The sequence below is a fragment of the Ruditapes philippinarum genome, unplaced genomic scaffold (genome assembly GCF_026571515.1).
Source record: "Ruditapes philippinarum isolate M1 unplaced genomic scaffold, ASM2657151v2 ctg941_1_1_1_1, whole genome shotgun sequence".
In the NCBI taxonomy this organism is placed as follows: Eukaryota; Metazoa; Mollusca; class Bivalvia; order Venerida; family Veneridae; genus Ruditapes; species Ruditapes philippinarum.
Genome location: NW_026862330.1, coordinates 463,611 through 491,251, shown reverse-complemented (window position 1 = coordinate 491,251; position 27,641 = coordinate 463,611). Strand labels below are relative to the sequence as shown.

The 27,641-nt window shown below is 30.3% G+C and overlaps 1 protein-coding gene across 1 annotated transcript; it reads right to left on the bottom strand.

Moving 5' to 3' along the window:
* Positions 1-861: 861 nt before the first annotated feature.
* On the bottom strand, positions 862-24,988 carry LOC132718697 (neuronal acetylcholine receptor subunit alpha-10-like). The gene is made up of 8 exons (XM_060702412.1): positions 24,244-24,988; positions 7,904-8,049; positions 7,613-7,657; positions 5,427-5,536; positions 4,010-4,548; positions 3,216-3,418; positions 2,826-2,927; positions 862-2,265 (listed from the first exon to the last, which is right to left on the bottom strand). The coding sequence occupies exons 1-8, from the start codon at positions 24,302-24,304 to the stop codon at positions 1,873-1,875; spliced, it is 1,599 nt and encodes a 532-aa protein (XP_060558395.1). The 5' UTR covers positions 24,305-24,988; the 3' UTR covers positions 862-1,872.
* Between the last annotated feature and the right edge of the window lie 2,653 nt (positions 24,989-27,641).

Here is a 27,641-nt window from a genome sequence, read left to right as displayed (position 1 = left end):
TGTCGTGTATCAGCCCAAATAGATTTAAATGTTTAGAACGCAAAACTTCTGAAGATAGATAGAGCCCTTTTAAATCAAAATTTATTTCTTCTTCTCTTCAAAGGAACAAATGTGCTTCAGAACATCCAAAACTGATATAGAATTTGTTTTAGATGATGACAGTATAACACACTTGTTTTTAGTAAAGGTACGTAAAATACAATAATGGATATTACTATAGGTTATGTTTACTTATAGAAATCTCTTACAATTACAGTCGTGCATTTATTCCACATTCATACTGAAAACCTTTTGTAAATTATTAACTGTCCATAGACCATGTGGCTAGTCTATTATATGTACTTAACTGAACGATTTACTTTGCAGCTACTTGAAAAGGAATTACATTATCTTACGGTTAGAAATCAAATGATCGTGTATTCAGAAAGTTCTCTTAAATATTAATGATTTACAATCAGAAGCTTATTCCTAATTCTGCTTCAATTTTTGAGGACTGTCCATTGTCAACTATAAAAACAAAAGTTAAAGAGGCTGCAGACTAGCATTGAAAGGTGGCAAAACATATTTACTTTCGGATGCGTTGATTATGTTCGACTAACTGTTACTGTTACAATACTTACATGAGTTTCATGTTTGTAGGAAATTGATTATGATACAGTTTGACCAATCTGACAACATTATATTAATGTAGTATTCTTTGTACGTTAGTCGGACATCATCTGAATGTTGAATATTTCAAAGTCTGTTTATTCACTGATCATTTTTGCATGAAAATTTATGTACATGTTGTACCTAGTAATGAATTTCTATGGATGGAAAGTTGTTAATAACAAGCATAGTAAAACACATTAATGGCTATAATAAAATTTTAATGACAAAACGCTTACAATTATTACTACATTGTTTACATTGAAAGTGTTATATCATTATATCAATTTACTATTACCACAGATATGTATATTTTTTCTGTATAGCATTGTTTGCTATGTACTAGATGCCCGCATCTATATTGACTTAAAATGTATTAAATATTTACATTTTCCAAATAGATGTATATGAAATTGAGCTTGGAAATTGCGCGTATGGATCTTTCAATTTAAGCTAGTTCCAATTATTAGGTTTTGCACACCGTAGCTTTTGAAGATTTGTACGTAATTCTTGTTGGAACATTTAAATCGGAAGGTATTGTTATAGTTAAAAATCAGACCGTTTTTCTCGCAGACTTCAATATATACTAATGGCCGTTTATATGTAAAGCAAATTATAAACGTTCATATTTAAGAAATTGTTGTTTAAATGTAACATTTACATACTAATGTTTTGATGACAAACCAAACTGACATCGGATCGGATGCGAACTCACTAAAACCGTGCTTTCACAATATCTAGATTTATAAAACTAAAAAACTTTCTCCTGAAATCTAAATATGTAAAGTATAAACAAACCGCTGACCTCGATGTTATGTATTTCATTTTAAAGTTCTTGAAGTTGTCGATTACATAATGTTTGAATAATATGACAATTTAATTTTAAATATTTGTTCTCGGAGTAAATTGTTGTAAAATACCTTGTAATTATTAAATCGATGATTGTGCATTCAAAACAAATGTATATACATTATGAGAAGTGATAATTCTAATACAATTGACAACACTTCTGAATGTTTTACACTTCAACACATTTTTCATACTGCATTTTTAAATTCCATTCCATTGAGAACATATGTTCCTAAATTCCATTCCATTGAAAACAATCAACTATCCTAACTGTCTGCATCACGTTACCCTAAAATTTCCGCCCATCTAATGCATGAAGCCAAAAGGTATGGCATTGAAGAAATACTTAGCACAAAACGTTTGCCGCTGATATGATCACCCCTCCGACTGAAACATTATAGCACAAGTAATTGTCAATGTTACAACCATAAAGACAGTCAGAAGGATTCGATCCACAACACGCGCTACATGTTGCCACTCAAGCTTGATCTTTTCACGTTCGTCTTGCTCAGCTAAACGCCTTTCGTTTAACTCAATGGTTGTGTTCAATTTAGTCAAAACGTGTATGAAAAATCGTTCAAAATTATCATCCGCGGGATGGTCTTTGTCTGGAACTTGTGGAATATGTGGAGGTTGAGAAATACTATGTGGCGACTGAGGTTGATTCATTCCATTCATTGGTCCAAAACCGTTGCATGTTGCTCGGCTAGAATCAGGCCTCACTCTTGAACCAGGAAAAAGATTGTGTTCGCTAAGCTGATTTAAAACCTGCAATCATCAAAACTTATGTTGAAAGTCTGCTTGTTTGTTATATCATTAAGACATCTATTTTCAGAACTTGTTATTCAAAGTTGCTTTATTCGACAACAAAGACGGAGCGGAAAATGACAAAGACAGGTCAAGAGACAGAGCAGAAATTAAAAGAATAAAGTTCAATGAACGAATAACTATTTGAACAACAAATATCAGATGTCAAAAATTATTATGACGAATCAGAATCACACAAATGTATAGTTAGGACTTAGTGAACGTTTTGAATGAGATAAAATAATTAATATTATCCTATTGCAAATACAAACAAATATTTAACATACGAGTATGTGTTCTACTAAATAAACACTACCCAAGTAAGAGAGTATCGCAACCACATCCCCCAGCCACCCCACCCGAAAAAAAATCATACCAAAATCAACAGGTTATTTCAATCTCAAGGAAAGTTCCCTTAAGAAATTATGTCAACAGCTTATCTTAATGTATATCTAATCTGTTACAGTATGCTCAGGTGCTTTTATAAGAGACATGATAGAACTAAGGTGTCCTATACTTACAAAAGTTTGATTTCGATGTGAAGTGTCCGTATTTGTATTACTATCAGAATCGGACATTTTATATCGTATATACTGACCGTCCGAAGGGTCAGCCGGTGTATACTGAAAGTAAAAAATGGCGTCATTTCTGAGTTACTTAGTGGACTTTTATATCAGAGGTTATAGTCTTTTGGAATTGTCAATTTAAATTTATTATGATTCGAACTTTTTGCAAACGTTAACCTTTTTTGTTCAATCGTATATTTCTTGAATCTGTGATTAAATTTGACTGTAAATGCGTTCAATTAAACAGCTTCATACTAATTTATGAATAATTTATTAACTAAATATTTGTATATACTGTATATTAAGACAATCAGATACTTTTTTAAAGTAATTTAGCATTCTTACCGTTGTGCTCAAATATCGTTCCCCAGGATGGTGGGGTATTTCCATTTGCATGCAGAACAATTTTGAAAATACACCAAAACAAATAGATTTAAGCAATTTTGGAACATGATGTCCTCGGTGACCTTTGTGGTGAATATTTAACGTCATAACAGTCATTCCCGTTGCCGTGGAAACGATAAATATCGTGAAACCGTAGTATATACCTGTAAAAAGAGAGAACATACAAGGCGTTTCAATTGATGTAGCGATGTTTTGTCAATGATAAAGATATGTTTTGAGATGGGGTAAGAAAAATAACACATGCAATTAGGTCCACTCATTCAAGTTGACTAGACGAGTAGAGCATATCCTAATCAGTGTTTATATATAGGTAGATAAAACAACCTGTTAAAGTGAATATCTAAATAACAAATACGGAATCAAATACCGAAAAAAAAGAAGAAATTAACGCATTAATTACGCTAAATATTTATATTTACATCTAGGACAATAAATACAATGCATTTGGTTTACTATAATTCTACATTAGAAATATCACCTATTGCGTTTGAATCTCGGACAAAAAGATAACATATTTTAAGTCCCAGGTAAGATTGAACAGCGCATCGTAGCTCGATTCATTCAAAGTCTTTAACAGGTTAAGTTTGAAATATTCGTTAAACAATAAGGAAAACATAAGGAAATTTGGTTATACTTTGTATAAAACATAAATATTTGATAATGATGTAATCAAAAATATACAAACTGATCGGAAAAAATGAAAAATGAACATCATTATGACATCAAATACCTACCTATGAGTGGTAAAACGTTTGATGTTGGCGGCATGTTCTCTGCTACGAGCATCATAAAGACAGTCATTGACAATAATGTTGTAATTCCCATAGTCACCTTTTCACCACTGTCACTAGGTATGTAGAAACCTAGCAACGCCACTAACGTTATCAATATACACGGTAAAAACATATTGAAAATGTAGAATAGGGGCCGGCGTTTTATATATATACTGTACGTAATATCCGGATAAGGTTCGACACAGCAGGAATAAAACACGACGTTCCGTTCAACATACAATTTTATAAGGTCCCATTCGCTGTTAGGAATATAATTTGAAGTATCGCCCTCATTTGTTGTGATGACAAGGTTAACTTGGAATCCGTCATATGTCCAGGACGCAAACTGCATTGAGCAGTTCTGAACGTCAAATGGGAAATATCGCACGTTTATTGCACAAGAACTTTTGAAAATCACCATAGATAACCACGTGATATTGCCATCTGACGTCACTATTACATTGGAACTGATAGAAGAGAAATGAGTTGATACATCAGCACTGAAAAGAGTTAAGGAAACAATTGTTTATTTATAGTAACTGGAAAAAGTAAAGAACATAATGATAATTTATGTTTTGATTCTTCAAAATATTATGTTGCTATCTGAAGCAGGTTGTTAACCGTTTAGCAATGAATCATCCGCTTTTAATTAAAAATACTTATTTATTGCTATAATATAGGCCATTTGAAGAGATACATAGCTTTATACACTTATATGTAGGTATCAACTTGATTTTCAGAAGCATAACATTTTGAAATCTAGTTTCAGTAAGATTTACCTATGTATGTTTTATTTATTTGCGTTTGATCTGACTTGTAAAACATTTGTTGTTACTTAATGACCTTCATATGAGATCAGAACAGAACATTTACTTTATTTCTTACTTGGGCTCAACACCAATCATCATAACATACATATGCATGTATATCTATTACAATGCATGTATCAAGAAATCATGTCATATTAAATTCAATCAGTTATATTCAAATATATAAACTACATACAAAACATGACAAAGTTTAAAAAAATGATTGAGAATGTCAAAAAATAAAATACTACATTAATAGTGTATTGATATGCTAATCTACAGAATTGTCTAGTCTTTCGAACGATATAATATAAAAATATTTCTAATTACCAATTTTCTATTTGCGTTTAACAATTATGAGATATAAGACTAAAAAAGGATATATCAATAATTAATAAATAGTTTGTGTGGGCATTTATTCAAATGTTGGTATATATAACGTTACTAATGTAATGATAGTATTTATTTTATATTTAAAAGTTTTTTGATATGGCGTTAATTATGTAATATAAGTTTTCAAATTTAAATGTTAGTCTTTATGACGTAGTAAATGTTATATTAATATTTACTTGTTATAGAGTAGTATATCGGGCTTCCAAACGGCATCATGTGGAATTCTGACAACCTTTAGACCACCATATTTTTCTGGTTTCCAGCGCAAACCATAGTCAATCCACATCTATACAAAAGAGGAAATATTTTAATTCAAATAGACAAATACCTCTATATCAATAATTACTTTGTGTTGTATAAAATCGAACAAACATGTTTAGATACAGTGTAAACTTTCATATATAACAGTAAATGTTATGTACAAATAAAAACATATCTTCATAATTCATATCTGACATGAAGAAAATGCCAATTTCTCTTTAGACTGTTTGTCGTTTCCGCGATTCCACAGTGCTAAATGTCTATTTGACAAGTTGATTAATACACTACTGACGTTTTGACACCGTGCTTCAGACATCTTGGTCAATTTACAGACATTTTGTGTCAAATTGAATACACGCTCACCAACTAATCAATGGAGCTTATAATTTGAAACTGTATCGGCTTAAGTCCTTGATATCCAATAAGTGCGTAAGCAGAAAAGAACAATTTGGACTTTGTGTAAAAGAAACTTCTATAATGTTGAATTCTACTTAAGTCTGTGCTGGTGGGCGTGGGCGGTAGCAAGCAATTACCACTACCGTCCATGAACAGATTCAAACATACGAACCAGCAACAATTTCAATTTTATTGTTTTGGACGTTCTTTAGGGATTTTGGTTTTTTTTCTCTAATCTATTAACAGATCTTAAAGATATACTATGCTTCAATTTTCTATTTTTTGAATATTGACAATTTCTTTGCAGTCTTTTTGTAAATATAGAATAAGCATGTATTACTACACACAAAGTAGATATCTTATGTTTATACTATATACACTATAGGTTGACACAAAAAGAATATATAGTGTCATTAAAAAAACTGGCAGTTTTTTTAAGAAAGGACCAACTCACGTGACCTGTAATAGGATATGCATCTTCCAACACACAGATTGCACATTCTTTTAAAAAACTAGACATATTTAGAATGAATTACATTTGATTTTTATTAATTTATATAAAAATATTTTACTCTAAGATGAGCATAGTATATATTTAATCGGAACATCTTAAGTTCATCTCGAATTAGGAATAGCAATATAACGGAATAAACGCCGTAACTATGGCAATCAAAATATATGTACTGTTTTAACGTTCTGACTGGCCCTTATATAATGTTATTATAGTTTTGAAGCAGGTTATTATAATAATTATGTATATGTACCAGGTGAATAGAGTAGTTGACAGATACAGAATACAATTATCTATGATCAGAATGTAAATCAACTTTTAAAGCCTCAATAGCAAGATATGATCGACAAAATGACCATTTTATATTTAAAGAAACTGACAGAGAGCGGATGTTAACATTTTAACTTTATTAAATCTGTTGTCCTTAAATCTATGCCACATGACCTACAACAAATCTATAGTTAATTCGTAACAACTTTATGAATGACATTGTGTGCATATCTTTTTCGCTTAAATTGCATACTTTATCTCTAGCAAAACCATACTTGCAAAGAGTTATTAAATATGACACAGTGAAATAGTTTTGATGTCGTTTTCGATTTAGTTTCCTACAAGCAAACGTCAAAATAGCCTCGATTAATCAATCAGAAGAATAGTTCACAATTACAATTTTTGTATAACCTTTTTTTCTTCAATTCAGATTCAATTTTGTTTGTGGCACATTAATCGTCAATTTTACTAAAAACATTATGCTAAACAAATCTCTTTTTAATGTTTCTGTTTGTGTTTTTATCTTTTTTTTCAAACATGTGTTTTAAAATGAATGTTGGACACGATACACTTAAATAATAATATTAATAATAATAAAATAAATAAAAAAATATTTAATGATGCTTTAGAAATGATGAACAGATTTAGGTATTGATTCATCGAAACCGTCATAGAAAATTGAATAACTTTGACTTAATTCGTTCTAAATTTAACGGAAACCAGAATTCTGAAATGCGTCCATTCTTTAAATCTGACATAAAGAAATAAATAAAACGATTCTATTTAATTTTATCCAAAGTTCAATGACTTTGTTTTCCTCTTTTCCCCTTATAATTGTTTGCACTTTTCGATATTCAGTCAGTACATCCATTTAAAATATTAAGCGTGTGGCAATAGCTAATTGAAATAAATTCTTCAAATTACCTGGTTCAACCAACAATTTGTTGTCAATATTTGATTCTTCTCATCCTGAAATAAAATAATTCATAAAAATTAAATAACACGCAAAGTCAAAAGATTTACTACGTAACAATACAACATTTATAATATAACGTCTTGTGCAAATTTTCTGATTAAGCTTAAATAGAGTAAAAATCGCCCAAAACGCCTATATTGACGCCTATATAATAATACCCACAGAACAAATATGAGTAAAATTGTGTATTTACATACATGTTTATCAATTTATAGCAATTTAAAACTGCAAGTACTTACCACGTCAATAATCTGTGACAATGAAAATCCAAATGTAACGTTAAGTGATGTACTGGCATTTAACGACGGACGTATTCTTTTATCATAACTTCTAAGTAGGTCTCTAATTAATCGGTATTCGTTTACGTCAGCAAGAATCGTTACGACTGAAACGAAAAATGGTAAAATAAACAATTTATAAATCATAATTGTCATTACAATGCATATTTTCTCACTTTGCTCTCAAATTCCCTTTCCTGTGAACATTCAATTAAGGTACTAATTGCATGTAAGTATGCTTGTTTTACTCAGTGACACTTAAATTCACATAGCCCCATATCGTATACATCGCGGATTTCAGCGCATGCACCTAGCATACTAACTGAAATGTATGGTCTAAATAGATTACCACGCAAGGAAAGATATAAACTCTGTTGTAATAATGTTGATTTTGAGGACGAGAACCATTTTATATTTATTAGTCCATGTTTCATAGAAATTAGATTTTTTTTTATAAATTACTATTTAAAAGATCTTCCATCATAAACTTCATGGAATTGATATGCAATAGTAATATTAATAATATTCTTTATCTGGCAAAATAAATAAAGAAATTTATTACTCTTTTTGAAAGGAATCTGGATCTGTGTTGTTGAATAGAGAATGCCATTTTATTTTAAACAGTTTAAGTGTTTATATTTTATAAGGTGACATATATCTTTCCGCCATGACAACATCATTATAGGAATTTGAAATTAAGTACTTTATGAAAAAGCTGTACAGATATAAACAAAACTGTATTATGTGAATATTTGCGAGCTGTTTAAAGTATCAAAGTATTCTTAATGTAATATAAAGGGCATATATGTTATGCTTACACTGGCAAGTAGTTTTAGATTAAAAAATATTGCAGTTTCAGCAGTCTTTTGTTTGAGAAGATATTTACGATCAGATAGTTATTTACGAGTGTATAGAAGAAGTTATTTAGCCTTTGCACTAATTTGTTTCGCGTAAATTGACCTTTTACATTACACCATACGTTCCTATTATATACCAATTTGTCCAGAAATTAGCAGGATGAGTTCTACACTGTATCAGGGAAGATTTTATTGAAATTAAAGCTGTACAAATGTTTGAAATGTCAAAGATCTGAGTGTTAGCTCAAATATAGTCATATAATTACAAACCTTCTCGTAACAACATTTCTACATTTTTATTGTCATAATACATCTTTTGTTCCTAAATGTTTGTAACGTATCAGGAGCCCTGGGAGGCTTCTTTCATTAGCTGAAGATAAGAGTTGACACCTTGTTGGAAAATAGTTACTTCATATCAAACTTGATTTAAACGGAGAACGAACTCAATATTTTACAATTTGGAAAAGTGGTGTTCCCTCGGTAGGAATGAAGACAAAAGTGCAACATCCCTTATGGCCCCCCTAGCACCGGCTTAAGTGCTATTCAACCCTCATTATTTAATCGTCTTCAATTCTAAGAATCAAACGAGATCAAAAAAAATACCTTTTTGTTAAGGTTCTTAACATTGGTCTCCATAATAATACAATGATTGTCATATCAGAAAATGCGGTTGAAGTAGAATTTTATTCAAACTCAAACAATAACAATTATAAAATCAATTAATAAAATGTTGTTTGTGCGCCATTCAAAACATAATAAAACATTAGGAATCTTATTCCAATAAAATTATGGTTTGCCTAGACTTTTATCTTTTTAAATTGCCCATTAAATCAAAACAGACGCATGCTGTACAAAAAAAATATATCCTAAATATAAAAATGATGGTATTAAAAACAAATATTTAAATAATGATTCAAAATGGATCCCATCTTTATAGATTACAATAAAGTTCACATTACCTATTAATTTTGAAATAAATAGAGATAAATTAAACATATGTACATATAAATCTTTAAAACGCCTCTCGTTAAATATGTTTGAAACAATATTTATAGATGCTGTATGCATATGTATAAGATCAAAAAATAAAGAAGAAGGCATTCCTAATAACATGTATATTCTTATTTTTTATGAGTATTTCTTATTTCAGATGCGGCAATTTTAGCTGTTTCATTCATTAAATGTTCGAAATGAAAGTCACATTAGAAATGAAAACTCTTTGTTTCTTTGTACAAACTATCTTTTAAAAAGTGAATTGGTCTATAATGGAAGGACAGCCATATCACATATAGCTACAAATGTATGTTGATATTATTTAGTAACATACATGACAACAAACTTCGAAAAATGATTATATGACTGTTTTGATAAGGTTGAGATACATGATCCGATGGGACTTTTGATTCTTTCACGTGCGTGAGGAAGCTTCCAGCTAGCTTACCGACGGCGTTGGTTCTACTAAGGTGCCCGCTCGTGCCCGAAATAATGCACGGAAGGGCAACTGAAGTATTCCTTCACCAGTAAAGCCAGAACGTCGCCATGTGATCCAAATTTTGTCAATGTGACGTCAAACCCAAAAAATAATAATAATTAAAATTAACACAAATGTGTCCGATTAAGACTAATTCACTTGAACTATAGACAAGACTCAGTGTTTTCTTAAGCTTGAGAAAGACAATCAGAACTAGTTAGTATCAGGAACGGATTCGAAATTGTGTCTATAAGTTTATAGTTTCCTACACAATCGAACTAAAATAAATTCAGTATAAACCAACTAGAGACAATGACACTAGTAATGTCATATTGCGATGGTCAATCTCATGATGAGCCCGCAAAACAAACTAGTAAGTAGATAGTTCAAAACAAGTGCAGTTTTTTAATGAGTACTACCTCGTACTGGGATCGTAGGTACACATAATCACATATATAAAATACACACAGTGCATTTCGCGCAGTAATGATGCAAGTATATGATACTTTGAGATAATGTACAATACTGAATAATATTGGATAAATAAACTGCTGTCAAACCAGTAATTCAAAGAGGAGCCAGGTGAATTTAATATAGGGTTTCTTCCAGCTTTGTAGGAGTCCAATAAAATCAGTATTGTATCTAATTATATATAATGATATCATCACTTTGTTTATAAATTGACAAAACTTACTTACATACTTTAACTGTTACTTTTACAATAAATATTTTGTATGCATTTTTTTTACTTTGAAAATAAAAACGAGGCCAATATGCAATAGTGATTTGATATGGATACTTTGGACTCGGAAAAGAGGCTTTAGACTGAAACCAATAGTGAATAATATTGCTGGATCACATGGCGCATACAATGGAAGATCATTGGTAACATTGAATTTTATAGGGTGTGAAATATATAAAGATATGATAGTATCCAGTGGTATTGTCTACAGGCAATCAGAAATTAAAAGGCCACGTGATTTCTCAGCGAGGCTAATTTACAAAAAATTACTTTCAATATACATCAGTCAACCAACAGTTAAAGGGGTGAGAAATTGTTAAAATTTAAACTTTTTATTAGGATAAACAACTTAAAATATTTGTGATCCTAGGAACATTCTTAAAACTTCAAACTTTCATGTGAGTATGCCATATTCGCCTTTGAGTATTCTAGGGAAAACATCTGCATACATTCAAAATTACAAATTAAAAAAAAAATGGATGAAAACATTACATTCTGATCCAGAATAAATTATCTTGGAGATACATATCATTTAAAGACAATGAAATTATATTACTATATTACTACATTATGCCTGAGAAAAAATATTTTAAGACTTCTATGTACCCCTTTAAAACTGTACAAGGATATGAACAAGTTAGATATCTTATAGTTTTACGATTTACAATCTTTTACATGCTTAAAGTAATAAAATGAACGAGAGTATTCGATGACATTGTTTGTCCTTTTCAATTTTCTTTTTAAGACCTATACATTATCTACGCCTTCTTATAAAAGACAAAGACAGTTTTAAGGTATCCCACAGATGTAGTGTTAATTTATCAGCAAAATGTATGAGATAATTGAATCTCAATTTTCTTGGTATTAATGCTTAACAGATAATTTGATTCCTGACAGTATGTGTGTGTTTAGAAAGGTCTAGTTGGTGAAAGATGAGTTGAATGTAACTGTAAATTAGACAATCGCTTTATCTGATTCTTAACTTTAACTTGATTTGAATTAATTCTAAAACACTGTATCTAAATTAATATATTTTTCTCTTATTCACCAATCGTTCTCTTAATTACGTTTGTACGGACATCTAATTACTGTATCTTTTCATTCTTATCCGATCTTTGCGGGTGTTGAAAGACGTTTCTAAATTAAAAAAAAACAACAACAACAAAAAACTATCATTCATGCATAAAACCTGTGCGCGCAGGTGTACATAAATGGAGAAGAAAACATGCTAAAATGACGGGCTAAATGTAAGCGTTACACTATAGGCGCGTCAATGAAAATGTGTGTCGTTTTTCACTGTAGACAGTTCTTATTTTGGGTATGTGATAAAAAGGAATATTATATTCGTGTAGATTCAATACTAAGTTTATTGAACTCGTGGAATGAAACAATTTTATGCTCACCAGAGGCTCGCATAATTTGAATTAATTCAACTCGTTCAATAAATTTAGTATTGAACCTACACTCATTCAATATTCTTAAATTTATTGCGTGAAATAGAAATATTTCAATAAATTTACAATATATTCAGTATATAGCATGGCATACAATGTGGTCAAAACATTATCACTCATTTTATTTAATCATCTATCCATTTTTTTTGTACAACAGCTTATTGTTGTAAAAAATATGTCTATCTATTCCAGTTTGTTCCATTTCCTTTATTATTTGCGATTATTCTGTTTTTATCCTATAGAAGCCACGTTGGTCTAATGAAATTTAAAAAAATATTTACATAATATTTATTTTTCATCAAAGGCATAGTTGTGTTCCTAAAGAGATACGAATTTTCAATTTCCGTTTGTAATTTTCATTCTTGAGTTATGATTTAAAGGGGTGTATCTGTAATGTGTTTTTTCCTCTTTGATCTATTCTTTTTTTTTTCTAAAATTTAACTCTATCAATAATGTGGCGAATTCTACTTAATTTACATGGAGCTTGTTTCTATTCATAAAATAGAAAAAAACTCTCTAAGGAAAGCTCAACACTGCAAAATTGAAAATGTTGCAGGCTCGGTTTGATTGAGCGTACATTGCAACGTTTTCCGGTGATAATACTGAATTCACATTGAAATTGTATAAACTTTTTAATCCTATTAGATTAAATAAAGTAATATACACCAACTCCATATCTTGTTCGGCTTAACGTATAATATCTTTATTTATTACGTGCAAATGATAATCTCGATGCAGTTACAATTCGTAGGCGTTTCTATAAGTAACATGATATTGCAATTATCAAGAATTATAATCTATATAATCTGCCAGACTTATCAATTAAAAGCCGTTGATTTCCTGTTTGTTACAGACTTATCAATAAGAAATCCGTTTTTCCTGTTTTGCTACAATACGACGAAGTATCAGATATTCCTTATTGTGTTGGTGATTCAAACAATAAATCAAATATTAATTGGTAGCAGGAAATTCCAGCGATCAATTAGAGAAGCATTTATTTCAACCATGGTTTTTTATTTAATTATCTTGTGCTAATCTGTATCAAAGTGCATGTTGCAAACGGAATTTAATGGAACTTCAGTATTTACTACTCTCATTTTTAATGTTACAAGTATATTTATGAAGCAATTATTTGACCTTTATGCATATCTCTTCTTTATAAACTTATGTACGATACGAAACTGCAACTGTATAATCACAAATGTTAACCAGATGTTACTTCGTTCAAAAACGAACAAATGGCGAATACGAATTTAAATTAAGCAGTTCAAAATGTGACGTCATTTATTTTAACGAATATCATATTGTTTAAATTCTTTAAAACTGATTTTCACAGGGAAGTACTGTAAAAAGATGAGACAGACCGGACAGCTAAACAGACTATGAAATTTTTATGCGTGCGCAAATCAGTTTATTAGCATGCTGTTTATGAGATTAAACTACGCGTTATTATGAATAAAACTTGTGTTGTGAAAATAAAAATCCTATCACTTTGACATAACTAATCAACAGAAACAACAAAAGTTAAATTGTGCGAAAAAACATATGATATTTCTAAATGTTATATATTTGTTTGTTTTATGTAAAATACACATAGAAATAAATAACGGTGTTGTCACATACTAATTAATGATGCACAGAGCGAATTAATGTTATTAGCTGATACCGCAAACTAAATTATACAATTAAACAATAATGATACATGATTAAAGCTAAAGAAAACTCTACCTACAATAGCACTGTTGTGAATATTTTGTTAATACAATCAAAGGTGCGTATTTTAACATTCTAAAATAACACTAAAAAACTAGGATAACATTACAATGAAATCAAAGTGTCTGTCTATATACTTTGGCAAATAACTTTTTATTCCTTTTGGAAACATTTCCGTTATATAAATAGCAGGTAAACAAAGTCATCGCTCTCTTGGGTGAGTGAAATGGTCGATTTCCGGTACTCTTTGATATTGTTAAACTCTCTCAGACTAATGAAATGCCATTGGAGAGTACATACGTGGATATGACAACTGCTCATAAAATAAATTGAACGGGGTCTAATGTTTCTAGACAATTTGCTCACACTATATGAAAGTAATCGTATTAAAAAGGTTAAGCATTTTTTCTGATGGGTATTTTCTGTGATGATAGCTATGAATCAAAGTTACGATTAATTTAAATTCGTTAAATGTAAACTTAAATGATTTTTTTCATCCAGTTGTCTGATTGGCACATTTATAGAATAGAGAAAACCCGGAATCCCTGAAGACTGCCCAAAACGGTAAAATTGAAAATGAAACAGACTCGATTTGATGGAGCCTTGAGGACGGTAGTGGTAATTGTAAGCTACCGTACACGCCCTCACTAGCACCGGCTTAAGCAGCATTCCAAATAAAGACATGTTAACTGCGGAAAATTGATTTTTGAGATATCGGGAAATCAGTTATAAGTCAATTACGAAATTGGGTCAATCAGATTTGTAATTAAGATTTCTCAAAAATTATTTGTCAGCATCGGCTTATCTCAATATTGTTATGATTAAATATTATTGTTATTATTTCTAAGGATTAATTGTAATTATCGTAGTCATTCTTATTGTTATCACTTGTCACTGCAGAACACCTTATGAGCATATTGATATTTTAACTGAGTCTGTAAAAATTATTTCTGTTTATTATTACGCTACCTGAGCTAAAAGCGTTTCCATGTAAACCTTGTGAACAATAACAAAATCAGATATCCAAATTTAGGATTTTATTTCTAACTTTGATCGCACATATGCAAATGTAATAATAAATCTAACAACACACTATTTTAGTTGTGCTTAGTGTACAAATATCAAGCTAGAAATCTATATATATCAAGCCATAAATCTGTTTCACAAACAAGATGTACTCTAACAAAATCCAAATTTCTTGAAATATCTAAATGAGAAAAGAACTTTGTTCGTGTAAATTTTGATATTGACATCACATTATGCTCGTGTTTTGATCAACAAAATTAACCTTTTGTATTTACAAAGACAACAATCTGTTTCTACAATGTAACGTAAAACGAATAGACCAATGAAACAATATTTGGTCGGTTGCAGAGTCATCATTTTAAAGTGTATAAAGCTATATACTTGCTGTCTATGGATTAAACATTTTATTATATTGTAATTAAGAAGATAAAAGAATACCTAGAATGAAAGAAATTTGTCAGTATATTTTATTGAAAGCGAGTGGAACATGCATGAAATCATCGCCAAACTAATAAAAATAGGGGCAGAATATTTCGTTCCAGAATGTTTTATTCTCTTAGATTACAAAGGCATTCAATATAACAATTTGTACAAGAAACGAACGTAAAATTATGAAAACATCAATATTTCATCAGATATAGTTTCATACACCTTATTCGAAATAGCTTCCGACCGGCTGCAAAATGTGCTACGTTTTCAGTTTGAGCTGTTCTTTTTTGTATGAATTTTGTAAAGAAGCATATAAATAAGCTATTCCTTGGATGTGAGCAAACTCAGTTTTGCTAAAAAACTATAATGGCCTAAAGAAAAAACGTAAGAGTTTTCATTATTACATTATTCGATAAATGTACATTTCTAATGGATACTGTTTCGACTGGTTCATGTTCAGTCTTAAAAATGGCCAATAGCAAGTTCTGTCATACAAAACAATCACAGAATTCACATATTAACCTTTCTCAACTTAATTTGAAGTGTTCCAAAAATAGCATTTCTTTAGATATTTGATGCAGCAAATTTAAAGATGTTGAGGTACTTCTGAAATTTGGTTGAATCTAAGGACAAAACATAGCCCTTGAGCGATGAAAAGAATTACTGTATTATGATAAAACCAATTCAGTCAACTGCCCTCTAACCAACAACGGAGAACAATTCTGTCTGTTCTTTGCCTTCAAGGTAAGGCATGATGATATAATAAACCGCCCTCGAAAACAATTGTGTCAACAAACAGCAACATTTCTGAAACAATAGTCGCAAAAATGATGGCGTCACTTGATGATGGTCATTATAATATCATGCTTTTTAGCTTATAATACATGGTTTTCTTTCTTCTATCCATTGTATGAGGACAGTCTCTTCCACGATATCATATTTTAATAAAATATCTTTCAATCTAATACTCAAACTCAAATAAATGACACGAAATACATTCATTTTCTCTAAACATAATGTTGAAAAAGTTTGTCCAATCATTCCTTAAGTCAATTTTTATACAAAGGTGTGGTACAAATACGTGTGCAATCGACTAGATCAAACAGTTTATTTGCGTGTTGTAAAATTTTTTACGGCGCACCAACGTAATTTCAGTCATATGGCGCCGAAACAGGAAAGACGATTTGGCTAACCTTGAGTGTTAGCAACACCAGGGGTCAAAACCACCTCGCTTTCTGGGGCTAAGAGATGCATAGACTCCAGTTATTCAAACCAATTAAGTCGAATCTTACGATTATGCAGGGATAAACGGTGGTTGCAATGCTATTGTTCGAACCCTCAAGGCAATCCCTCAACCACAAAAGTCACACATTATTCATTACATATACAAACAAATCAAGTAATATGATTAATAAATAAATCATGCTACCTAAGGTTACTTAAACCATGTAAAATTTTCAATTAACTGTTAGTTAAATATATCACTAAGGTCAAGTTAAAAGAGTAGTTTTTATTCATTAAAATATAAATAATCATTTCCGTTTTAATATCCTGTTCATTTCCTCCCCTTTATTTTATTTTATGCTTACAATTATTTTCATCTTAACATAAACAAAAAGTTCATTCAGAGTTTCATCTATACATAAAACGTGAATCAAACAAGGTTTACATGCAATTAATATCTATACAAAACATATCATGTTTCACAACTTGTGATAACAGTTCTGAAAACATATGTAAAATATCCGAAGAGATAGGAATAAGTTTCTTATTATTTATGTTATTATAAACAAATTATTAAATTTCATAGTATAAATGGCTGAAATATATCAACAAAATATAAAGTACTTCAAAAATGTATAAATATATGACAGTCTTATTTCTTTTATTTCATAATAATATCGTACTAACATAAATTATTTAGACAGATTCATCATACAGCCATGGCAACAACAAATAATGCCAATATAAAACAAGAATTTCAATTATTGAAATTAAATTAATACGTGAGATAGCATACCAAAGTTATTGTTTAAACCACTCTTAGTTTAATATATTCCAATTTTATTGTTACAATTCTATATAGAAAGTAACAGTAAAAATTACTTTCATTGGCTGTAAAGAGAACAAAAAAATAAAAAAAATAAGCGTAGCTTAGCTTTTATCACTTAAACAAACATGATACAGGAAAGTCAAACATTATAAAAGTTTTTCTTATTTAGAAATAACAACCCAAATAAATTCAATTGTATGTTTATTGAAGCCTCCTTGTATTGACAAGCTTTCTAAGATTGATCACTTTAATAAACATGATAAAGTAAAGTATCTCGCGGAAAATATCAAACCTTTTCTTGTTTAGAATAAATAACCCAAACATTCTCAATTGTTGTGTTGGTCAAACATGAAATTGAAATAATTATTTCTTTTGTCTGTTTAAATCTGTAATTGTACCATTGTCTTTTATTTTACATGTAACAGTTAATCATTATTATTATTCGGATGTTTAAGAAATTGTTCATTTACTATAAACGAACATGCATACTTCTTAATTTTGCAGTCTTACAAATACGAGTATTTACTGAAGGTCACTTTATAAGGAGATTTAAATCCTTTGTATAACTATGATTCATTCGCAAAAGAAGTTAGTTATTGTTATTATTATTAATGCATCAGGGAGATCCTGAAAAATGAATATTCTTCAACGGATAAGAAATCAAATTTAAAAAGTTTGGTTGCGTATTTTGCATATTTATATGTATACTACACGTATATCAGTAAGAAATGGCCTATAAGTTTCCTAGACTGAATAACATTTGCATGTCAATATAATGCATAGGCTTTAAACTTTTGTATATACAATTACTATTGTTCTTGAGCAAATTTTGCTTTCATTTTAAACCATTTAGTGCTCCCATACGGATAACATTTTAGCATCTTTTACATTAGCTTTAACTTATCTTTTATTTCAGTAAATCTGAATAACTCTCCAGGGTAAATATGAATATCATTTATATGTTTCCTTTATTTTTTTCTCCGAACAAATTTGCAAGACGGATATCCGTAAGTATTTTTCCAGTGAACCGAAAAACTTACGTTGCATTTCTCCAGAAGTTTTTGCCTGAAAAATTGATAATTAATGTAATAAACATGTGAGGGATGTTCCAAAACCAATGCTTTATTCATAAAAATCGCGGCAAGTGTACTCAACAGGATGTACAGTTCCTTACCTTTATTCTTTTAGATGTTTACAATGAGTTTCATCTGAACATAAACAAAAAGTTCAAACAGAGTTATAACTCTACATAAAACCGGAATCAAAGAACGTTTCAATGCAATTAATAGGTAAACAAAACGTATTGTTTTTCACAACTTGCGATAATAGTTCTGAAAACATATGTAAAATATTCAAAGAAGAAGGTTTAAATGACTTTCTGTTTATATGTTATCATAAACAAATTGGTTGATTTTATAGTATAAACGGCTGGAATATATCAACAAGAACATTATAGTATTAAACTATATATACATGCAAGTCTAATTTCTCACATTTCATAACAGCAATCAACTAAGGTAAATTATTTTGAGATATACCCCATAAAGCCTATGTTACAAGAAACTGTATCGCCAATATAGAACAAGAATTTCTATTATAAATAATGTATAAATGTAATAAGATAACATACGAGCCGCGTCTCGACAAAACCAACATAGTGCGTTTGCGACCAGCATGGATCCAGACCAGCCTGCGAATCCGCGCAGTCTGATCAGGATCCATGCTGTTCGCTTACAAACCCTATAACAAGTAGAGAAACTGATAGCGAACAGCATGGATCCTGATCAGACAGCGCGGCTCATATCATTTCTTATTTAACAGTATAAAAACAATCGTTCAATGATACGATTGTTCTTGCCAGTTGGTCATTCTGTTTCTTTCTGGAGCAATAATTAAGTGTAGCCACTTAGCATTGACAAAGCTTTCTAAGACTGATCACTTAAACAAAAAAGAATGATAAAGTAAAGTATTTTGAGAAAAACATGTCGAAAAACGTTTTCTTCTTCTTATTTTGAATTAACTACCCAAACAATTCCTAATATATGCTGTTGCTTTATTTTTTTATCAAAACACGTAAATGACGTTGATGCTGTATTGAAAAATAACGTGTATTGAAAATGTTAAAGGTCATAAAATCAGGCATCTAAAATGTATTATCAAGTTTCAAGTTTATTGTCAATTCGACATTTACTCAACTACACTATATGGCTAAAACATTTAACATCAATTTAACTTTTAACATTCTAAACTTATAAAATCAAACAAATGCGTTTATAAATATCAATTTTTATTCATTAGAGATAAGCATTTAATTATTCGTTAAGAAGCTGTGAGAAATTCGAAATAATTCTTTCTACATTTAATCGACTCGTCTATAAATTTTTACTTTATTGAAAACCTTAATTTTACTTTCTGTTGAAATTAGCGGCTTATATTTATGAACATTTGGCTCTGTGGTATTTCCTAAGTATTGTATTCTCAAATCCAACATAGCAAAAAAAAAAAAAAAATGGAAAAAATGATTCAGTAACATTTTGATTACATAATTTTCATAATATATTCCTGCTTACAATCACAATAAATCTTTAAAGCAAACCACCTCCAGATTCATGCTAATTTTCATGAAAATTTGAAAATGTATTTAACAGTATAATATTGTAAAGTTACCAAAAGTATGCAATTTACACATTATCAATGGCACTTACAACCTATGTAAATTACTATAAAGAGGTCAAAATATGCAAAAATTGCCCTTACTGCGTTAGTAACGCAGTAGAAATATAGATATACATACTGAAAAATTCGGTCATTAATTGCACATAACATGTAATTTTTTACTACAATTTTGAATCTTTATACCTTTCCTAAAATCTTAGTATATTTTTCTCAGGTTTTGTTTTATCGAAAAATTTACAAATTATGCAAACTAAGTCGACGTCTAAAGAAAGTAAGAGATTTTCTTGAAGCCTCATTGCTTTTGAATATTAAATATTCTTCAAATTCAAAGATGATTGTTTAAATTTGCAATAATAGTTTAATGTCGGCAAAATATTAATTGTATGATTGCAATTTTGAATTAACTGGTCCCGAATTCTGCTTTTAAACAATTTTGATAATTTGCTTTACAGTAATATAGGCGAATACTTGTAAGAATTAAATATGAAGTTAAGAAGCCTAATTTGTGTTTTAAATAAGTAAATACATACTACGGATTCTTGAGTTTTAAGAAGTTTTAACAAAATTTTTATAGCCCCTTTTTACAAATGACTGCTAATGGGAGTCTACCAAGTTCACCATAAACGGCAAATGTTGGAGTTCGTTTTTTAACACCAAAAATGTATTTACATAAACGTAAGTGTAGTTTGTCAACATCTTCTAAGTTGTACAGACCCCATACCTCTGACCCATACAGTAAAATTGGTGCTATTATGAAATCAAATAGTTTTGTTTTAAAGTCTAGGCTAAAATTGGCGTTTGTCGATTAAAGACAGTACATTGTTGTAGGCTCTCATAGCTTGATCGTTAAATGCTTTTACTGCACCAGACAAATTACTCGTATATGTAAATCGGACACCCAAATAAGTAAAGTTATCAACATATTGTATCATAGTTCGGAGACCTTTCTGTTGAAAATGTGTCAGGGTTAAATCGTATACATATACATGCACAGTGCGGTAACTGGAGTGCGGGTATCAGTTACCCGCACTCCAGAGCATGCCCATTGATTGGCTCATTTTTGCTGGGGTTTACATATTGTGACGGCAGAGAAAGGGAAAGCGACAGAAATGTCATATTCAGATGTTCGTTTATTGGTTCATTTTTGCCGGGGTTTCATATTGTGACAACAGGGAACGTGCTTTTATGTTTGACTATGATACAAAAGAGAAAGAACACCAAAACACTCGGCAATCTGATTTATACTCGGGGGCTACGCCCCCTCGTACAAATCAGATAGCCTCGTGTTTCGGTGCTCTTTCTATTACTTAACTTTTTTCTACATTAAAAAAAAAACTCATATCTCCTGACTTGTTTACGCTTTTCGAAAACACATTTCTTTTGTTTCATTGATTTAGACGTTAATTTTGAAACCCCATTTTTTAGAAAAGCTATATGACTGGTTTATTTAAGATTGCAAGCTTATTGGTCTGCAGCGAATAAAACAATATCATCAAGAAACAAAATTAAATACATGAACGTTCTAAGTATCATCAATACAGATAAAAATTGTTCAAAGACAATTGTATAACACTTCTTAAAATATTTGATATTATCTCAATTCTGAAATTTAACAGATTCTTTTAATTTCTGTTGCTTTTTTTGGGTGAAACAATATCAAATAACAGAGACATTCTTTGTTATAGCTCTATTGAAAATCGACCATAAGATTATGGAACCAAAACTTCTGTACTAAATTCTATGAAGATATTTTATAACATATAGTTTTATACCTTTTAACTTACTCCCCGAGTCAATATGAATAACATTTAATGTTTCCTTCAGTTTTTCCGAAAACGTATTTGTAAGAAAGATATTCAGAAGCAACAGAAAAAACTTTCAATGCATTTCTTATGGACCCTTTGAAACGTAGCAAGTTGACACGACAGGAGTTCACGGTATCATCGTGAAAATAAAACCCATCTTGAGCCGAGGAAGATAAATGCAAAATGGATAATTCCAAACGAATGAGCAAACGACGACCTTAGTAGCAATCATGGATAAAAAAATTGAAAAGAACGTTTCTGACATTTTGGTGATTGCAAAAGACTTGAGTACCGCTCAAGCCGATGCTAGTGGGCGTGTGAAATGTTACACTTTTTCATTTTCTACATGTTATACATAGGATGATATACCACATTGTACCACGGTATATCGTAATAAAAAGGATATCAATATTATGTTTAATTTGTATGTTTGCTCTGCCATTTACTGTCAGTTCATATATTTAAGTACTGACAGAGATCAAACGATAGCCGTATCAATACCGGGATACAATTTATTCGAGGCACGCGTCACGTTATCTAGTATTATCTGTAATATCTGGGAGATGAATTTCAGGACATTATTGTTCCTTTTATGCAACTTTAATGATAAAACCAGCAGGTGTCCTTTGAATAAAGCATGCCACTAATGTAAAGAGATTAGATTTCATTCAGCTAGTGGAATCAAATAACTTGTATTGTATTGTTTTTATATTTAACGCTGCATGAATTGTTACTAATGTGCATGAATATTGAATAATTTACTAAAGAGGATTATATCAGCTTCTTTGCGGGTCCATGTTATTTATATCAGATTGCCATTTGAATGCTTTATTGCAAGAGATATTTCCATGTTGTCCCTATTAGACACTTTAATACGTTTTTAATTAAACGTTGGTGTTCAGATGTCAATTTTATTACTTGATAGAACCACTAGATGTTCTAAAAATCTAGATGATTTCTTGATGATAAAGTCGACCAAAAATGAACTAAAATATTAAAATACTTTATTACAACGCTGTTGCAGCATGAAAAAAGTTTATTTCATTGTATTTTAAGACACTGACTGTAAAATAAGAATAAACCTACAATTATGACGATGAAAGAAAACGATATAAAACAATTCAGTTTATAAAATGTAGTTTCTTGATGAAGCTAAAATATAATATGATTAATATTCAAATATGATATAATTACAATCATTTATAGTACTTGACTGTATGTCGCACTTAAACTTCGCTTGTCATTTAGCGACTTTCTAGCTTTACATGTGGAGGAAGACCACATATCCCCTTTCAAGGCACCTGCGTGGAACCACCGATGTTCCATAAGCGAGCTGGATTGCTCTTTCACATTAAATAATTCAAAGGCCACGACGGTATTCGAACCTAGTCAACGACCTTAACCACTCGACTATGGACGCCTTTATTTTGATATAATTAAAATTATAAAGACAATGATTTTCAAAGAGTTTTTAAAACTTACGTATTTGATGCAAAAAGTCATATATCCAGCTTATATACTTGTATCATATTTGTTACAAGAGGATTTAAAAAAACAAAACTTATCGTATATTTTCATAAGGGAAAAGCACAATTTGGAACAATTTTACAATACATTAATAGAAAGTTTTCAGTTTTATAAATTTTAACTGTTGAACGACCAACACCTTCATACAAATACGAGTAACTTGTGAAAATGAAAGAATGTTAATGCTTCAACAAATATGATATAATCTCAAATGAATCTATAATAAAAAAGAATAATCTATAAAAAAGCTAAAAAAAACAAACTATAAAACTTTTAATTTAACATTATTCCATATTGTAAATATCGCTTATGATTATATAAAACACGAATTCACGAATTTCCGTTATAAAAGAAAAAAAAAGCTCAGCCGTTTTAGTATTTCCCTTTTATCTTTCTGACATATCTCACAGACACTTTTAAACAGTTCGAACTATTTACTAAAATCTCTTATTATCATCAATTTGACAAAACATTTCACATGTAATCAATTAAAATTTTAATAAATTACATTAAGCGCAAGTAGTAAAAGACATGTTGAAATAACTTACCAAAGACGGTGATGAAAATAAAGAATTCCACAATTATCTTCCCACTCTGTCCATACGTCATTTCTCTATTATACTCCTGTCTATCCCTCCGTCACATCTGTTGTTACCTCAACACCTCTTATAATGTTTTATTTCGTTATTTTTCCCGAATTATCAGAATATTTTTAGATACATTTCATACTTTTAGAAAACGAGATAGAACGATACGCACGGTATTCATAAATATTGAACACTTCTTATGACTTAAAATTTTTGCACTAGTTAGTTCGTTACAATCATATCAAAATTTCAAATTCCAGGCCATGTTTTAATGTGAAACTAAATTATTCCAAATTAATCTGTTCAAGTTATTATGTTAAAGATATTTGAATGTTCCCTGATCTCTAACATGGACACGCTAGAGTTCTGCTACTAATAAAATCACTGCGTTCCTCGCTACACATTAAGCAATAGCTCTAACACATTTACTTTTAGTCGAATCGGATCACTGGTAACGTGTTGGACAATTTTACACAATTTGTATGAAAGATTATTACGACGTGATACAAATACGATATATTTTGATTTAATGTGCATTTAAAAAGCCAATTCTTAGTTAACAGAATTGAACGTCATGATATTCCGTGACTCAGCATATTAATTAAACGAAGTGTTGCAATCAATTTTTTCTCCTTATGATTATGAGAGAACATAGATTTTTGGGGAGAACTTTTAGCGTATCAGTTAAATCACTATGGCAAATCGTTTCACTGGGAAATATCAAACACGGACTTTTCTTTCAATACTGATAATTACAAACGAACTACATTTCTCAGCGCTATCAGATTTAACGCAGCACTATATTAATACAAATTCTTGACCAATCTATAATATGCGGATATAGAAATGCCAGCTGGTGGCCAGTGTATTTGTATTGATGTAGAAACCACATTTATTTCACTATTCATACACGACATCCAGACAAAAGAATCCATTGTATATATTTGCTTTATAATATAATAAATGTGTCTTACTTTTACATTATTGAGAAGTCAACTTTCAGGTTATTGTTTCATAAAACTGAAATGTTTTATTTATTTACGTAAACTATTCCAGCTGTGTTAATACGAATAACATGGTAAAAGGAAATGGTAACAAACCAAATGAAATCTTTGAAATAAGCTACTTAAAGTATTTAAATCATTATTGAACATGATTAATAAATCATCAAGAATTCATTTCATTCGATTTTTTGTTTCAAGTGTAAGCATGGTTTTAAAAAAAACTGCTACATACCAATGAAATACAGTTTAAAGTGACATTAAGTTCATTTTTTTACTGTCGAGTTGAGTTGAATTAGTTATCTATTTAAAATGGCAATTTTTATGATAAATGACCAAACTTTGATTATACACAATGGTTATGATACGATATAAAAACTACCTAAATTATAAAAAAGACTGTCCGTCTCTTTTTTTAGAATTGAGCGTTACCAGTACATATACAATTTGAACGATATTTTTAGAATTTTGCTTTGGTCACGTGCATTTTCTATCATTTTTTTCATGGTTAATTTCAAAATTGTGTACAATTATGGCAAAATATTTTATTATTTTATTTTTACCTTTTTACTGAACGTTAACACTTGGATTGGCAAAATGGCGATTTAAAAATATTTGACATGTATATAGTGTTACATATATTATAGGGCCTTGCCAACATTTAAAGTTTCTATTAGCTTTAAAATAATCATCTTTTTATTCGAATATGGATATAAAGAAGTATATATATTGTCATTGAAACAAATTTCCCCTTGCAAAACGTTAGTAGGAGTTTAAAACAAAAACATACGTTTCTAAAATCAGACACAAGAATATGTTTTAATTATTTGGATATCCGGCAAACTCTTCTCTATGATTTCCCATGTCAGTATCACAATTTTGCTAGACTGTTTCCTTTCCCCCTATCTCAGTACTCTGAATTTGATTTAAACTGATTTAAAGTATGTAAATAACATAAGATAGCATGTTTATTGAACACATTTTTGTGATGCCAGTTACCTTTTCAATTAATTTGAAACGTGCAATTGCAATTTTTGTCCACGGAACTGCTTTAGATATGTCAGACGCATGATAGTTTACTATTTCTTCTAAGTTGAGAAATGGCCAAGATTAAACTTTGAAATTTAATTGAACAATTTGAATAATTTTGATGTCATTCTCGGAGTGAATGCTCGGAAGTGATGGATAAATGTTTCAAAGATGACACATTATTATGACATGAGAATATCAATTATTTTTCTGTTACATTTTAGGAAAAATAAAGTCTGTTACATGTCACTTTCTTGTTGTGGCGTCTTATTGCTACACCAAATTCGCCCCGTCGCGTGACCCAAAACAGTACGAAAACATGTCGAATTTATTTAGTTTCGTCTTGTTATGCGCGTACCAGGCGACACACAAACGGCTCGTAGAAAATATGAGTTTGGCTTTATTTCATGCGGTGCTAGCTAAGGTTGAAAATCAACGACCACCATAGATCACATCGTCGAATACCACTTACAGCCGGACCATAAACATGTTAATCAATCGTGGGTACCCGACAGTGCACAAGATTGATGACTACACATGACACATACTGTAAATTGATCATTCGTCAAGTCGTACAAAAAAGTCAAATAGAGATAATAAGAATCCCTAAAGAAAGTCCAACACAACAACATAATTGAAAATGTTGCAGGCTCGGTTCGATTGAGCCTGTTCATGGACGGTACTGTAAAGTGCAAACTACCGTCCACCCCCCCCCCCCCTTGCTTAAGCAGAATTCAACATTTAAACATGAAATGGTAAAATTTTGAATTTAGAACATCCGCAGATGTGTTCATACGGCGGTTATCATAAAAAATCTTATTTCAAATTAAATTCCTTGGATGACACTAAATCAGACAGTTTTTAATGTACCAATCTGTTCTGGCGGATCATTGATTTTAATGTGGTATATGTTTTGTTAGTTGGAAAGTAAATACAAGTATTCTTCATTGTTGATGGTTTTTCTCTTATCTTGATTAAATTTGATTTTAAAGTTCAGCATCTTACAATCTTTATGATTTTTTTCCGAATAATTTGGATCATAATATTAATAACACAAGTCATTTTAATACAATAACAGGAATTATAAGATATATTTGATTTTTACAGTATCAGAAATTGACAATGTTAACATAGCAAACTTGATCCTTTACAAAGAGTTTTTTAACCTACTTTTGATGAAGTAGATAGTTCCTCTAACTTTTCTTTTCTCCTTTTTTGTGTCATGTCAACTTAGGTTAATGAACACCGAATGTACGTCTTCAGCGTGGACGAGTTCACATCCGATTTATTCAATTTGTTAACTAAATTGATAATTTGAGCAGCTTCAAC